Source organism: Fukomys damarensis, unplaced genomic scaffold, assembly GCF_012274545.1.
Source record: "Fukomys damarensis isolate Sample0158 unplaced genomic scaffold, DMR_v1.0_HiC HiC_scaffold_4, whole genome shotgun sequence".
In the NCBI taxonomy this organism is placed as follows: domain Eukaryota; kingdom Metazoa; phylum Chordata; class Mammalia; order Rodentia; family Bathyergidae; genus Fukomys; species Fukomys damarensis.
In genome coordinates this window covers 57,124,758-57,142,096 of record NW_022900916.1, presented here as the reverse complement: position 1 = coordinate 57,142,096, position 17,339 = coordinate 57,124,758, and the positions used below count along the sequence as shown (strand labels likewise).

At 35.8% G+C, this 17,339-nt stretch overlaps 1 protein-coding gene across 1 annotated transcript in view; it reads left to right on the top strand.

Annotated features, from left to right (window-relative positions):
* Mios (meiosis regulator for oocyte development) overlaps positions 1-17,115 on the top strand; it is a 29,979-nt gene extending 12,864 nt beyond the window's left edge. The window contains exons 9-12 of the mRNA XM_010632050.3: positions 6,810-6,962; positions 8,754-8,958; positions 15,134-15,263; positions 16,380-17,115. Of these exons, the coding sequence (XP_010630352.1) occupies positions 6,810-6,962; positions 8,754-8,958; positions 15,134-15,263; positions 16,380-16,476 (585 nt within the window). The 3' untranslated portion in view covers positions 16,477-17,115. The remainder of the gene's footprint in view (positions 1-6,809; positions 6,963-8,753; positions 8,959-15,133; positions 15,264-16,379) is intronic.
* Positions 17,116-17,339: the final 224 nt, after the last annotated feature.

The window sequence follows — 17,339 nt, the reverse complement described above, 5'->3', positions numbered from 1 at the left end:
AAAAAGAAAAGAAAAGTGAAAGAAAGCTAAACCACTTTTTCTGTATTCCCTCTATTGAAAGTGAGTATGTACTTTTGCTTACTTAGGATCTCTAGAAAGCATTTAGCTTTGATCTAATCACTTGATCTGCTGAGGACTGTGTCTTATTTTACTGTCCCTGAGTCTCCTCATTGGGTTATCCAGTTTTTCCTTTCATTCTGGAAAGTACCAGTCTTGATTGCATCTGAATTTATGTAAAGCTCAAATGGAACAAAGAAGCTTCTCTTCAATTTCTCCAATTGTTGACAGAACTACATCTTCTACAAAAGAGATTCCCTTTCCCTGATCTGAGCTACGGTCTCACTTCACATTCAGAAGGCAAGTTAAATCACAGTTCTCTTAACTCAATTTTTCTTTTTGTTATTGATGAGAATGATTTGGACAACACATTTATCTGTTTTTTCTCATTTTTACTGCCCAGTGGTTAAAAGCAGATTTTTGGCGAATCTTATCCTTTCATGGATACTCTCTTTCTTGCCCTTTTCCTTTTATACAATATGAAAGCCACTGTGTACTGGGTAACTAATAAAATGTCTATTCCCCAAATCTACCTTCCTGTGAATGTAATTGAATAATGGTTCACAAACCATAAAGTAAACTTACCTAAAGTTATCATGTCACTGCCTATGAAAGAAAAAAACTTTTTTTTTTCCTTTCTGGAATAAGATTCTATCTGTTAAATTGCATATGTATGGTTATAGAGTGCAAATGGGTTAACATCGTAAGATAAATGAAATATACTTTAAGTGTTAACAGTGATGATAATTGCTTTTTTAATATCTAGACTGAAGCCAGGCATGACAGTTCATACCTGTAAATCCCAGCATTTGAAAGGCTGAGGTAGGCGGATTGCCGTGTTTGAGGTCAACCTGGGCTACATAGTGAGTTCAAAGCCAACCTGAACTATATAGTGAGACTAGTCTCAACAACAACAACAACAACAAAAAAAAAAATTTATAGACTGATAGTCGTTGCTTTTTAATTGGGGTGTTTCCTCTGCTCACATTTATATGGTCAAGATTAAGTTAGCCATATTGTTATTAGTTTTCATTTTGTCTTTATGTTTTATTCCTCTGTTCCTTTCTTGCCTTATTTTGGGTAAATTGAATATTTGAGTTTTACTTTAATTCCTCTTTGCCCTTTTAATTAAACACTTTATTATGTTTTATTAATTAAATTCTCTTTTTATTAAAGTTGTTGCTTTGGGTCTAAGAAGCTGCATCCTTACCAAGATCAACATTTTACCCCCCATACTTCACATTTCACACCTAACATACTCTTCACACTTTCTTTTTCTTACCTTTTCCTGCCTTTTTCTTACTTTATACTTGGCACTTTCTTCATACTTAGAGTTTCACAAATGTTACAACCGGGTAAATACACTTATGCACTATCGTAGCCACTTTCCCAATTGTTGAGATAATATACTGGACATCCGCAATTTAAGGGATGTTTATTTTGGCTTACAGAGTTTGACTTAGGCAAGCTCTTAACTGTGAAGTCAAAAAGAAAGTTAAATACAGTAATACCTTAGTTTATGATAGTAACTTGTTCTGCTCATAATCCAAACCACTTTTATATGAAAGCAGAGAGAACGAATGGTGATCCTGTGATGTTCAGCCTGACTTACTACTTGTATTGCAAGACATTGCTTGTTTATAAAGTTAAAATTTCTCAGAAATCTTTGTCTTGCAGAACACTCACAGACCAGGTTACTCACAGACTGTACTTCTAACATTTACTATTACAGGGTGAACATTCCCATTCCAAAAAAGAAATAGGGATATAGAAAGGAATGGGACCAAAGCAAATCCAAAACCCAGCAGAGCAAACATTAAATCTTATAGTTCCATGTCCAGTACCTGGATCAAGTTGTGGATCCAAAAGGCTTGGGTAACCTGCAGCAATGCCTGATGCAGTTTACATGCCTTCTTTCTTGGGATGGTTCTACTCCCTGTGGCTTTCCTCAGCAGATGGCATGTTCTTATCATCTCTAGCTTCTTGGGGTCTCTTGCATTTTTGGCTTCACTCCTCAGTACTAGGCTTCCCAGGCCTTCTGAAAACAAGGTGAAAGACTCTGTAAGCTTATGGCTCCTGCATTCTGTATATCTGTAAAACCAGCACCATATGGATGATACCACCAGCTCAAATAGCCACACCCACTTTGATCATGGCTATAGCAACTTTGAGTTCCAGAATGACTGATCATTATGAAACAAATCCCAGGGAACCAGTTCCTTAGGTAGCTGGTCTTAAGCCAGGGGCTCTCTTCTCAATTGAAAGCTTTATAGTTTTGCACCCTTTAAACAACAAAGGATAGGGTCTTGGTGATTCCTGAGATGCATTCAGGCCATCTTCCTATTGTCCTGATGCAAAGTACTTGGCTTTGTTTTAATGTGAATCTTTCCAGCAACCATTCTCTCCTTTGCTAAAACTTTACAGAGTCTTCCTTTCTGGCAGAACTGCAAACTTCAAATTGTTCAGTTCTGCCCTTGTTCCTGATTCGCAGTATAGATCTAAGAAATTGTAGCATGCAGTACCATTGCTGCATCTTGAACATTGGGCTTCTTTGAAATTTCATTCACCAGATTAATTAGTCCACCACCCTCAATCTCAGATTCATGCATAGTCTCAAACTATGGCAAAATATAGACAAATTGTCTACCAAAGTATAATACACATGGCCTCTAGTCCAACTACCTTGTTTCTAAGGGAAACCTCCTGAGCCTGGACTTTACATTTACATTCCTACTAGTATTCTGGGCTTCTGAGTTCCCACAAGAATCTCCCGTCAAACTCCGCTTTCAGCATTCTAAGGCTTCTCTATGTGACATCTCCAAGACTTTTCAAAGTTCTCCCATGAAGCAGTTCCAAAGGCTTCTATCCATGCTCACTTCAGCAGCGCATATACAAAGGCTTCTAACTCATGTGGTCAGATACATCAGTGACCACACTTCTCTGATTCCAGTGTGTGTCTTAGTCACACACTGTCGCTGGCACACAATATCAAATACCTACAACTGAAAGGATGGTGGGGGGGCGGGTTGGTTCACAGTTTAGTCCATAGTTGGCCAGCTCTGTGATAGCAGAGGAAGAGCTCCATGGTGGCAGGTGAATGGATTTTCAATCCGTGGTGGCCAAGAAGGAGAAAAGAAGAAGGGCTGAAGATAACACACCCTTCTAGGTCACACCTCTCCAGTGACCCACTTCCAGGCAGGCCCCACTTCCTAAACAGCACGTTCAGCTACTGAACTCATCAATGGATGAATCCACTGATAACTATAGTGCCTCTATGGTCCAGTCACCTTCCAAACAGATGAGACCTTTGAAGGACATTTTAGATCTAAACTCTAACGTGTACCATCTCTTTTGTCTCATGATCAGGTGTTTTTCCTCTAAATACAAGGTGTGATTTTTAAAAATATGGTAAATGTTTGATTTTATTTTGTAACACTTATTGCAGTAAAAGACACCACCATTCATGCTTCTTCCTTTGAACATACTTATCCTGTCATGTTTGTCGCTTTCTGAGGCAGTTGTGGTAGTCTTCTTTAATGACTGATTTAGTTGTATTAGTAACATCGCTACCTCCATATCCTGAATTGATTCAAAATGTTTACTTCTCATGGTCACATTGACTTTAAGGAAGAGCCAAAAGTTGCATGGTGTAGGATCAGGTAATGAAGTTAGATGAGGATACACCATGTTATTTGTCAGAAATTGCCATAAACATTTTAAATCAATTCAGATGTCTAGGCAGCCAGGAAAAACTCAATACGGGTGGAGTTAATGGCAATGTATCTTTTACTGAAATAAATAAATTTTTAAATTTATATTTGATCATTTGCTGTATTTTTATTACACCACATCCATTAGGAGAAACAACATTCAGTGTTACTATTTTTGCTTTTGAAAAATTGTGTCTTTTATGAGTTGAAAGAAAATGACTTTGTATTTACTCACTTATTTGCCATTCCTGGCAATCTTCATTCCTTCTGTAAATAAGAGTTTCACCTGCTATCTTTTCCCTTTGGTCTTTTTCTTTAGCATTTTGCATAATGTAGGTGATAAATTCCCCCAACTTTTAAATTTTAACTGAAAATGTCTAGTTCATCTTTGTTTTTTCTTCAGCACTTAAAGAGGCAGATTCATATTATCTGGCCTCTGTTGTTTTTGATTAAAAGTCTGCTCCTCTTTGTTTCCCTATTGCTGATTGTTCATTTTTTTCTTGGGCTTCTTTCAAGATTTTATCTGCACTTATCAGCAATATCATACTTATGTGCCTAGTTATAGTTCCTTTTTATCCTGCCTGTAGTTCATGTAGCTTCTTGTATCTGTTAGTGGTTTTACTTCTTATATCTGTTAGTGTTTTTCATCAGATTTGGGAAATTTTCAGTCATTATTTCTTTAATTTTTTTGCTGCTCCAATCTTGTTCTCTTTTTGGTTTTGGACTCTTATGATGTAGATATTAAACCATTTGATATTGTCCATAATGCCTAAGGTTCAAGTCTGGGGTGGGGGTTTGTTCTTTAGGTTGAATTATTTCCCTTGATTTATGTATTGATTCTTATGTATCTCTTAGCTGCTAATTAAGGTTGCCAGCAAATTCTTAGTTTCAGCTATTGTGTTTGTCAATCATAGAATTCTTTTTGAACCTGCTAAATTGGTCTTTGCTAAATTTTAATGTATCGGTTACTTTATTTTTAATTCTATTGACAGCCTTTTCCTTTACTTTGAAGCACATTTGCCTATTACATATCTAGTGATTTCTTTATTGAATATTGAGCATTGTGTACATGATAGTATATAGATCTGGCTATTTTGATCCTTTTCTGAAGAATAATGATTATTACTTTTGAGAGTTCATTTACTTGTTGATCACTTTTGGCCTTTTTGTTACTGTGAATCTGTGAGAAGCCCAAGTTATTGCCCAAGCCCTACTGGTTTGGTCAGGCTCAATCTCTGAACTCTTCCCTCTGTGTATCCAGTGGGGCGTCATTTTAGGCTCTATCAGGGCAGATCTAGAGAAGCCATACCAAATATGAGTTGCCAAATTATTTTTAATGTGTCCTTACTACTCTCTTTTTAGTTCATCTTTAGTGGCATGAAAGCAGGAAGAAGAGGATATGAACACATCGAGTTAGTGATTTCTCCCCCTGTGCCCCAGTACTAGGGCTCAAACCCAAGGCATTTGTACTGAGCTACATCCATAGCTCTTTTTAAATTTTTTGACATAGGGTCTTTTTAGGTTCCCCCAGACTAGGCTCGAACTTGTAATCCTCCTGGCTCAGCTTCTCAGAATGCTGGGATTACAGATATATATCACCATACCCAGCTCTGAATTTTTTTTAAAACCTGAGGTAAAATACTACTATAGTACTTAGTTTTGCTTAATTGGCCATATTCAGGACTAAAGTAGATTTTTTTTTAAATAAAATTGTTGTGAGTTTTTCACTTTTTTTTTAGCTAAATTTAACTCTGATCATGAAATTAATGCTTCATAGATAAAAGACAGGCTCATGCTTTTGATTGATTATCTAAAGATAGATTGTATTAGCTTTTACAGGCTTCTGTTCTTTTCCTGTAAAACGTTTGCTAGGTTTTTTTCTAACATTATTTTCTTTCTCTCCCTGGCCCTCAAGTGGGATTGGGAAAACTGGGCTTCATACTCATGTCCAAGGTATTACAAGTAATCATTCTCTACTTTCTGCATTGTGTGAAGTGCAGGATGATTTCTTAGAGCTAAAAGCCTACAAAAATGGAAAACAAGCATAGATGAAATGCGGAATGTCACAGTTACAGGGAAAATGTAGGTTTAGGAAAATTACTACCACCATGAAATTGACATCTTAGCTGGGCATTGCGGTACATGCCTGCAATCTCAGGACTCTGGGAGACTTGAGGCAGGAGGATCCCAATTTCAAGCCCAGCCTGGAAATTTAGAGACTCAGCAAGACCCTTTCTCAAAATAAAAAATTTAAAAAGGACTGAGGATATACTTTAGTTCAATCCATAGAACTGCTTAAAAAAAAAAAAAAAAAAAAGACTGGGGATTTAGCTCAGTGGTGCTGTGCCTGCCTCGCAAGCACAGATCCTGAGTTTGATCCCTGGTACAAAATAAGAGAGAGAAAAGTTCTTAATGAGAACTCTAGACCACCAAAGTAAACTTAAGGAAAAAATAATACTAATAATAATAGTTTAAAAAACATTTTGGTTTTCTTTCTTTTTTGTTAAATTAAGTTTTTAAAAATATATTTTAATTGGAGGCAAGAGAAAGAATAGACTGATTTAACTTACAGATGATAGGTGTTCAAAAACAGTATTTCCGTTCATAATACCTTGCTAGATAGAAACAATAAGGCTGAGTATTCATTTGTATGTGGTTGAGCAATTTTGGTGTGTATTTTTATAAAATAGTAGAGTTTGTGAGCCCAGAGTTTTTAATAGTTGGGACAAAACATTTTCGCATCACTGTGGAATAACCAGGGAGGTGAATTGTTGCTCCCAGCTCCTTAAACTCAATTAAAAGAGAATTAGACTTCCCTAGCTAGTATGGTATCTACAAATGTATATTTATATCATTAGAGAAGAGCAGCTTGACGTAAATTAATGGAGCTTCAACCCGTTATCTGTATCCTCATTAGGAAACAGCTTTTGGCAAAAAGGGGGACTGTTTCTTCTGTCTGGCTCATGCTCCCGTGTTACCCAGAACCCCCTGGGTTAAACAGAACATCTGAAACAACTGAAAAAAATCCATGTTCTTTTTAAGGGCTCTCCTCTAGATGTTCTAAAAGATGAAAGAGTTCAGTACTGGATTGAGAATTATAGAAATTTATTAGATGCGTGGAGGTTTTGGCACAAACGAGCTGAATTTGATATTCACCGGAGTAAGTTGGATCCCAGTTCCAAGCCATTAGCACAGGTAAGAACATTGTTTAAAAGAGAATCAAATGATAACATGTTTTATTTCAATTTAATAAATTATTTTCAGCTCATTCTTTTGCTTATATTGAGTTCCCATTGATTTCTATTCCAGACTGTTCATTCTTTTTTTTTTCAGCTTTAATTGAGTTTATTGGTACATTTTAGGGATACAGTACAGTTACATTCAGACTGTTCATTCTTGATCTTCCTGTTCTTTGGTTCTGCCAGTCCTAACAATCATACTAGGTGGTTGAGCATTGGTCTGAGATAGAACAAAGTACAGAGGTTTAGAGGATCCTTGGAAAGCCTAAATACTAGGATTGTGTGAAGTTTTCCAACATGTGAAGGCCTTTTGGAATCTAAACTAATGTCATATTAGAAATCCCATCTGTGTAGTTTTTCTGCACTCTTTATGTGTGGTAAAGCAGGATTTGGGAATTTTTTTAAACTTAACAGTATATGCATATTACCTAACTAATTGTACATGGAAATTTTTTTTTTCTTTTAGCACTAATTTAAAAACCGTGGAATCAATATCCTCGGACCATGATGGTGAACCATTTAGAGCTTTCCATGATATAAATAGCCCGCTGTGGCACAGGTGCCACACTGTCGTAGTGCTGTAGCAAACCATCGGAAAAGGAAGACACTCAGGCAGGAGGCAGTGAACAACTCGTTGAAGGACCTGACTGCGATCACTCCAAAGAAGTTAGGCTCAGCAGTTGTTGGTGGGCCAGCAGTTTTATAGGGTTGCAAGCAGGAGGTACAGAAGCAGAGTATTTGGCAGTCTTTGGTTGGTTAGTTATTTGACATTTTTTACATCAGTGAAGTTTAATTTCATTGGAGTTTCCCTGGGAATATAGCAAGCAGAGTTTTACACAGAGTAAGTGGGGGTGGTGGCCACAAAGCATAGAGTTCTGGCAGGACTGAGTCAGCTCTGCTGTCTTGGTGACAGATTACAGAAGTCTTGGCTACTCAGATACATTCTACAAAGAGCATAGTTACCTAGTTAACCCATAGTCGGTTAATAACACAGTTAACTCATAGTTGTCCAATTTAATTAATTTTTTCTGTTAGAAATATATCTGTCTGCCTAGAAATTCCCTTTCACTAGGACACATGATCTAAGATCATTTTATCTTAGCTCAGATGTTAAGGATTAGGTTTTCCTCAATGTGGGCACTGGATGGTGCTCTTCTCTTATTTTAGGAAATTGAGAAACTAATGTGCTCATATTAAAGCAGCCAGAGTATTGTAAAATGGCATGTTATTGTATATGTTACTAATCTGCATAGTAAGGTACTAAAAACTAAGGCATTTATTATAAAAGCAGATGAATACCATGTACTGCTATTCTAAAATTTTAACAATTTGTCTTTAGGGATCCTTAACTCCTTTTTATCTTAGAAACAATATTTTCTTTTTAAGGAATTCTGTTCAGAGGATTACATCACTGAACTGGTTTTTTAGAAGTCATTATGATGTTTTAAATGGCTCTGGATGAATATTCTAATGTTTTGTTAAATCTAAAATGTCAGGGTCTAAAGTTCTTAATTTTCCAGCAATATCAAAGATACTTGGAAGAATATAACTGAAGGTAACAGAAAAAAGCTACCCATGTAATGTAACTAACTGGAGATTTTAAAAGAGAGGTAGTCAGATTTAGCAGATGAGTCATTTTGCAGTGTCAGATAGTTAAGCTTTTAAGTAAAATAATTTTTTGTTTCACCCTTTTGTCATTCTTTTATGATTTACATCACATTTCTTTCTTGTCTCATTTGTTTTGCAGGTATTTGTGAGTTGTAATTTCTGTGGCAAGTCCATCTCCTACAGCTGTTCTTCTGTGCCTCATCAGGGCAGAGGATTTAGTCAGTATGGTGTGAGCGGCTCCCCGACAAAGTCTAAAGTCACAAGCTGTCCTGGCTGTCGAAAACCCCTTCCTCGATGTGCTCTTTGCCTCATCAATATGGGAACACCTGTTTCCAGCTGTCCTGGTATGACATAATTCTATGAAGTATTTTTTCTGAATTTAAATTGTTCTGATATAATTGAGTTGACATTGAAATATATACATACTGGCCTGTTTGCATTATTTCTAAGAAAGGGCATTTTACTGGTTTGAATGCTTTTGTGATCCCTCTGATTTATAAAATCTGTGCATTGAAAGGATTACTTTAGCTCTATTTAAGCTACAGTAGACCCTTGAGTTACTGTGGACCCTGACACACAAACAGCTTGGGATATGGCCAGAATTTTAGTTTTAACTTGCCACAGCCCGCATGGCTGAAGGATTTATGGTGTGAGAAACTGCGGTGGGCGATTAAGAAAGTCAAAGAAAGAAGACAAAGATGACAGTAAAGTTTATAAAACTGAGGCCAGGTGGAATCCCTTTGTCCTCATGAGACAAAAAGTTTGGCTTGTATCTTTAGCACATTTATTTATAGTGTAGATAAGGCAAGATGAAAGGGGATTTCTGATTGGAACAGGGAGAATGGCTAGCGTATGTAGGAGACAACGCTTGGTGGTTTTTTGTTGTTGTTGGATAGGTAGGAAGTAAGATGGTCCTCTTCTCAGCCAGGCCTTATTCCACCATGCCCATTTGTCTCCTGTTTTCCTCCTGTGGGGCCCTGCCTCGTCCACAGGAGGAAGTGAACAAGAGGTGTTTGCCTCGTTCCACACAGGGCTCTGCCTCATCTGCGAGAGGAGGCAAGTTAGGTCTGTCCGTATGATCTACTGCACAGTGCTCCCAGCATTGATTTAGGAACAGAGTCTTGAGTTATGACCCAAATGCCAGCCGCTAGTGCTTCCAGATGGCCTCAGATATACAGATTTAACCAGGGATTTAGTTCAGCAGTGCTGCCTCCTGCCTTGCAGGCTCAAGGACTCAAGTTCTATCCCCAGTACCAGAAAAACAAACAAACAAACAAACAAAAATTACAGTATCCTTTCCTGTGTGGGGTTAATTGAGAAATCCTGGGCCAGTGTCTCTGAGTTCTGCCTGTATACAGGAAAAAAAACTGAAGGTTGTGTAGGAGGAGCCTGAGCCTTCAGTTGACCAACTTGAGTTATAACCAGCCCTCTCTAACAAATTGAGTTCGTAAGTCAAGGATCTACTATATTGGACCAGAGCTGCTTTCTGGTTCTGATGGTTTCTGAATCTGCAGCTTTTTCATGTACGCAGTCTTGATTTTTTTATTAATATATGTGAAAGACTTGCTAGTATCATTGAGTCATTATTTTTCATTGTAGATACTTGGCTTTTTTAACAAGTGAAGGCAATATGTAATGCTTTTAGATGTACATTTTAGTTTAGGTTTACATTAGAATTTTTATATGCTGTATGCTGATCAGTTTTTCTGTGTGGCCCTGATACTAATAAATAAGTAACAGTTTGTGTTATCTACTACAATGAAAGAACAAGGAGGTAAAATATAGCCTAAGTCATATATCTGTGTGAACTGAGATATATAGGAAAAGTTAAATTTAGTAACTGTTCTCAGGAAGTTACAAGGATTATCTGCTTTCTAATGACACTTGTGTGCTATTCTTTTTGTTGTTTGTTGTTGCGGGCGGTGGGGGGTGGTTCCGGGGATCAAACTCAGGCCCTTGAGCTTGAAGAGCAGGCGCCGGAACCACTGAGCCAAATCCCTGGCCCCTGTGCTATTCTTTTTTATTAGATAATAGTTTTTAGTCCTTTCTGTTTTTTGAAATAAGATAACAGTACTTTTCTAGTACTTGAAAATTAAATCATGTAATATTTCAAACTGTTATGGAGACTTTTACAATAAATATATTGAACATTCAGGTTAATCAAATCTTAACATTTTTTCCATAATAGTTTCACAATTCTAGATTTGCTTCAGAAATTATGTATTACAGGAGATAAGACTCATGTATTTAGAAGAATAAGATAGCCTCATGGAAATTATGGCATACAATAAACATGAAAAACTAATATAAAATAAGTCATGTTCTAGAAAATAAGTACTGGTCCATGGTGCCTAATCCATCATTCCAAAATCTTAAGAAAGACCTGGAAATCCAGCATTTTAAAAGAATGTATTATACTAATCTCGTTTGGCAGCACAACCTGTTTAGATTTAGAATTGACAAGAAGCTAGTAAGATCTCTGTCTCTCTTGTTTATTTGTGAATATTTGTGTGTCTCACTGCAAAAATGTCATTGTGTTTGGTTACTGCTTGCAGCCTCAGGCTTCCACAGAAGTATTATACAAAATATATTTGCTCTTCATTATTTTTCTAAAATCCCAAAGCAGTCTGAATTTTGAAACATACCTAGCTCCCAGGATGAGGGGAATTTTGATGTGAGGAATTTTGAAAGAGAAAAACATTGTTTCTATCTGAGAGATAGCTGGAAAGCTTCAGAAAGAAGATTCCATTTCAGCTACTGCATTAACATTTGGTAGAGTTAAATATGTGAAATTTCAGGGAAGCTTTGCCAGGTGTAAAGTTGAACATTGTGAATTGGGATGGAGATTTGTAACTATAAGTGCCAAGAGTATATGGAAGTATTAAATGCACTGTGTGGCGACAGTCTTGGAAGTAGACTGATAGGAAATAGTGTAGGAGAATTAGAGATTTTTAATGTGATCTTTATAAAGACACTTCTGAGCTATGTAAGTTAGAATAATCATAATATTTTTATCAGAAGAATCATAATTTTAAAATAAAACAGGACCTAATAGAAATCAAATGCTGGTTCATGGCAGCCTAAAAGTTCAGGTGTACAAACAGCTGTGGTGCTTTCCCTTTAATCAGTTGCATCCACCCATCATGTTTCATTATCCAAATAATTATGATTTCCATAAGCTTATTTAACTGAGATTTGCATATTTTTATACTCAGTTGTGTAGTGAAGATTACAACTCTATTTGAACGGTTCTAATTAGTATCACTATATAGATTATAAATTGGAAGCATTTTTAACAAAATATTTATTAGTACTTGTTCTTTTAAATACTAGAAAAATTACAGTGAACAGATAAAACAGATAAAAGTCTGCCTTTGTAGAGCGTAACTTCTAGATCAGGAATGTCCCTAACTCAGGCACATATGGCCCAGGCTATCTATTGCCGTGACCCAACAAGATCATAAACTTTTAATATTATTATGTGATTTTTTTTTCAGCAACATTTTTCATAACTCAGTTGTACGTGTTCCAGCATGAGCTGCACAGGTGACAGTGCAGTACTCTTTAGGGAATGGTGCAGTGCAGTGCTAAGTCCACTTCCTACACCCACAGACAGCCAGTCCAGTGGGAACCCAGGATGTCACATGCGCTGTCACAGCTTGGCAAGTAAAATGATCGGTAGTAGCTTTTTAGCTTACCTACACATATGTAATAAAAATATTTTTAAAGGAAGTTTTATTACTTCTACATGTTATATTTCTTAGATGTGGCCCAAGTTAATTCTTCACTTATTGCCACCCAGGAAGGCCCAAAGGCTGGACAAAAGGTTCTAGATAGTGACATATTTGTTAAAAGTTAGATTATGCCCTGGTTTCCTTCTTATCTTCTTAATTTGAAAGTATATAAGTGAACTCTAGTTTTCCTCAGATATTCTGTAACACTTATCCACTGCCTTTTAAAATTTAAAGTCACTTGATATTTAAAATAACCTTTTTCTCTTTGTAGTAGAGTAACCCGTAATATTTCCAGTTTCATTAAAAAAAAGATATGGATTAGTTTGTTCTAAACTCAGTATGTTTTCTGTGCATCTTAAAGTGATTTAAACAGTGGGATCAGTCACACGTTTGAGGCCAGCCTGGGCTACATAGGGAGCTCAAAGCCAGCCTGGACTATTTGGGTGAAATACTGTCTCAAAAAACCAAAAGAGAGAGCTGGGAATGTAGCTCAGTGGCACCATGCCTGCTTGGTAAGCACAAGGTCCTGAGTTCGATCCCCAGTACCTCAAAAAAAAAAAAATTATTCATAATTTAGGAATGGTTTCATTGTATTTATATCTTCTTAAATATTAACCCGGGTGTGGTGACAAACTTGTAACCCCAGTTCTCTGGGAAATAAGTCAAGATTGCAAGTTTGAATCTAACCCAAGCAATTTAGCAAGATCCTGTCAAAAAATTTTAAAAACGGCTGAGAAGGTAGACCAGCGCAAAAGCCCTGGATTTATCCTCTACCACTAAATACATAAATACATACTCCTTATATGTTCTTTTACTTTTATGTCATAAGCAAAAACAAATGAATATGTTTAAAAACTATCTCTGTAAGGCCATTTTTGTCATCATTAAATGTGACAACAGTGCCTAAGTGAAATTTTGATTTTAATTATCTATACATCATATCCTAGCAGTTAACAATTGCTTAAGTAGGCTGAATACTTTTACTTAATCATTTTCCCATTTTTTGTCTCTAATTGTAAGGTCTTAAAATATTTTAATTTGATTTTTTGTTTTAGAACAACACAATGACGTAGCCTAAAGTACTAGAATGGCCATTTTCTGAACTCTAAAGAGGTTCATAAAGATATAGAGTCAAACATGTATAAGCATGCGTATGTGATAATGCACTTTTGTTTAAATTTTGGTGAACAAAAGTGCATATGTATATGTATTATATACTATGGTAAGTCAAACATCAAACATAAATGTACCTTGCTTAAGTCAGTGTCTGCACTGGTACTTCTCTCATTCCTTCCTGCCTAGTGATATTGTTTTCCTCCACTCCAGAGGTCGCCTACTTCCTAAATTACATGTTAATTAATCTCTGCTTTGTATGTGTAGCTTATTATATTATATAAAGGACTTACAGAATTTTTTCCTTGACTTCCCCATTTTTGCTCAACATTAAACTTTTTTTAAAATTTCAGTTATGTAGATGAATTTTAGCTGGAGTTTATTTTTTACTACTATTAAGTGTTCTATTTAGGACTGAAACACAATTTCTACACTTTACTATTAGTGAACAGTTTGGTCAGTTCTAGGTTTTTACTAGTATAAATAATGCTGCTGTGGACATTCCTCCCCCCCGCCATTGTTGTTAATACATGTCTGCACTGCATAATGATTACTTTTTTGTGCGGAGTTGGTACTGGTTGCCACAGTGGTTGTACTAATCTATGTTCCCACCAACAATGTAGTAAGATTCCTTTTTCCTGCAGCATTGCCAGCATTTGTTATTTATTATTTGATTTCTTGGTAAGCGCCATTCTTTTTGGAGTAAGATGGAAGTCAATGTTGTTTTCATTGATATTTCTCTGATAGCCAGAGATACGTAATTTTTTAATATATTTATTGGGCATTTGGACTTCTGACGAATGTCTGTTCATTTCAGATGTCCATTTTTTATTAGGTTTTTTATTTGGGGGAGGATATAATTTTTTTTAGTACTTTATATATTCTAGATATTAGTTTTTTGACCAAGGAATGGCTAGCAGAAGTTTCCCGTTCTGTCGGTTGTCTCTTACTCTAGTGGTTGTTTATTGCTGCACAGAAGCTTTTTAATTTTATATGCTCCCATTTATCAATTTTTACTTAGTGTTATTTCTTGTGCAATTTGGTGTTCTATTCAGAAAGTCCTTGCCTATGCCTGTGTCTTCAAGAATTTTACCTATTTTGTCTTCCAGCAGATTGTTTCCATCTTAACATTTAGTTTTTTTATTTTAGTTTAGGACATGGTGAGAGAGGGGTCTAGATTCAATCTTCTACAGATGGATAGTGAGTTTTCTCAAGACAATTTATTAAAGAACATTTATTAAGGTACATGTCATATTGACATATGCAGAAGTCTTGCTAGTGTATTCACGAAGAATTAGAATTGCTGAATCATAGGGTTATGATACTATGTGATTTTATTTGCTCATATTTTACTCACTGTTTTTATATGTGTTCAGGAGGGAGATGGGTCTGTCATCTTCTTTCTTCGTGTTACTTTTGGATGGTTTTGTTAGCAGGGTTGTATCTGCCTTGTGAAATGCAATGGAAAATTTCTTTTTTGTCTTCTTTAAAAAGGTTTGTATAGATAATAATTATCTCTCTTCAGTGTTGGGTAAAAGTCTAGATCCTATCATCTAAATCAGTGTTTCAGCATGATGTGAAAATTGTATTTTGATAATTGTTTTAGGTATACCTCTTAAGAAACTTAAAATATTGTGATATAGTGAATAAACACAGTTTTCCTTTTCCATAGGAGGATCAAAATCAGATGAAAAAGTCGACTTAAGCAAGGACAAAAAATTAGCTCAGTTTAACAACTGGTTTACATGGTGTCACAATTGTAGGCATGGTGGACATGCTGGACACATGCTTAGTTGGTTCAGGTAATCAGTACATTCTTTCTTGAATAAGCTTAGAGTTACAGGACATAAGACAGTTTGCCCGCTATATAGTTCACATTATTTTATGCTATTACTGTATAGCAAAAGGATGCATTTCTTTTTCTAAACCATCATTTGAGTTAGCAAAGGTAATGTCAAAATTTATAACAGTAGATATCCTATGTGATCCTAATCTGTAAGGTAATAGGTGGACCGGAGGATTTAGTTCAGTGGTTCTGCTGTCTGCCTCGGAAGCACAAGGTCCCAAGTTCGATCCCCGGTACCAAAAATAAAAATAAAAAATATAAGATAATAGTTATATAAGATGTATTTTTTAATGTGTTAAATGAGTAGTATTAGGTTTTGCTTTTTGTTTGTTTTGTTTTGGTTTTTTGGGGGGGTACTGGGGATCAAACTCAGGACCTTGAACTTGCAAGGTAGGCACAGGCAGCGGCACTGTTGAGCTAAATCCCAGCCCTACATTATATAATTTTATTAGAGCCAATATTTATAGTTTTTCTGACTGCATATCCTATAATTTATCATGTAACTGAATTACAAGTATAATGATAAGAGTACATACAAATTACACTAGTCATTTTCTTGGTAAACTTGGTATATGGTAGGAAAGCTCTTCATGCAGTGGAGACTCAAGATCTTCAGCTTTTACTTTGGATACTGCCACTTGCCTTGTGCATATCTCATATCTCATAGCTATAGCACTTATAGCCAACTCGTTTCATTGGCTTTAATTTAAATTCTGAGCGTATCCCTGTCACCTTCATAACTATAAATGAGATATCTTACTGTATATATAAAAAGTGAAGCTATTCGTTTTTCAGCAATTTTCTATCCCAAGTTCAACTTGGCAGTCATTTCTAATTTGATGCTTTTAAAACTTTTCTCCTTGGGGTTTTGAATACCATTGAAAACTTGCATTATAGATAGACATAGGTAAATGTGTTCATGTACTGTATTTTGGACTTTTTTTTTTTTTTTTTTGGTACCAGGGATTGAACTCGGGACCTTGTGTTTGCGAGACAGGCAGCAGCACCACTGAGCTAAATCCCCAGCCCTCTAATTTGGACTTTTTAACTATATTTTACCTATTTTTTTTAGGGACCATGCAGAGTGTCCTGTATCTGCATGCACATGTAAATGTATGCAGTTGGATACAACTGGGAATTTGGTACCTGCAGAGACTGTTCAGCCATAAAATGTTAAAGAGAAACCTGCAAGTGTGGAACGTTCTAATAGATGTCCTTCATAGCTGAAAAACATACCTCAGAACTAGGCACTCATGACTTTCCTATAATGAGAAAATAAATCATTCTATCAGATTGGCCATTTGATGTTTGAGTGAGTTTGATGTGCTTCACAGAGACAAATGAACTGAAATGAACATCAGAGTGTGAGTATACGCTTTGTTCATTAGGTTGAAAATCTTCATGTTGGGAACACTTTTAAGGTACTGTTAAAATTACAAACACTATACATAGTTTCTGGAATAACAAAGAAGAGACCTTGAACCTGTATCTTCAAAGCCAAAATTGGATATCTTTCAATAAAATCTTCCACTTTTAAAATAAAATGACAAATTGAGTACTTAAGCTTAACCATATTTAGATTCTTTTCAGATAAAATTATGGATATTTACTTTTAAAATTCTACCCCACACTGGAGAAATAAAATTTGTCAATATATATTTGATAATATGCATTTTAAGAAGACTTTTCCCTCATCCAGTTTCATTTAAATATAAGAAATTTTTGGTGTAGACTATTACTGTCTTGCTCAAAACCCAAAAATAAGAATATATCTTACAGGATGGGGGATTTAGCTCAGTGGTTCTGCTGCCTGCCTTGCAAGTGCAAGGTCCCGAGTTCAATCCCTGGTACCAAAAAAAAAACCAAAAGAAATTATCTTACAACTTTTCAAAAAATAAAAGTATTCACCATTTTAGGAGAAATTGTTACAGAGTTTTCAGTTTCAAGTTTTTAATTTGCAATGCACTGATTTATCTTCAGAGATTTCTTTCCATATTAGTATATCTTCACCACCTAGGAACATTTTTTTTTT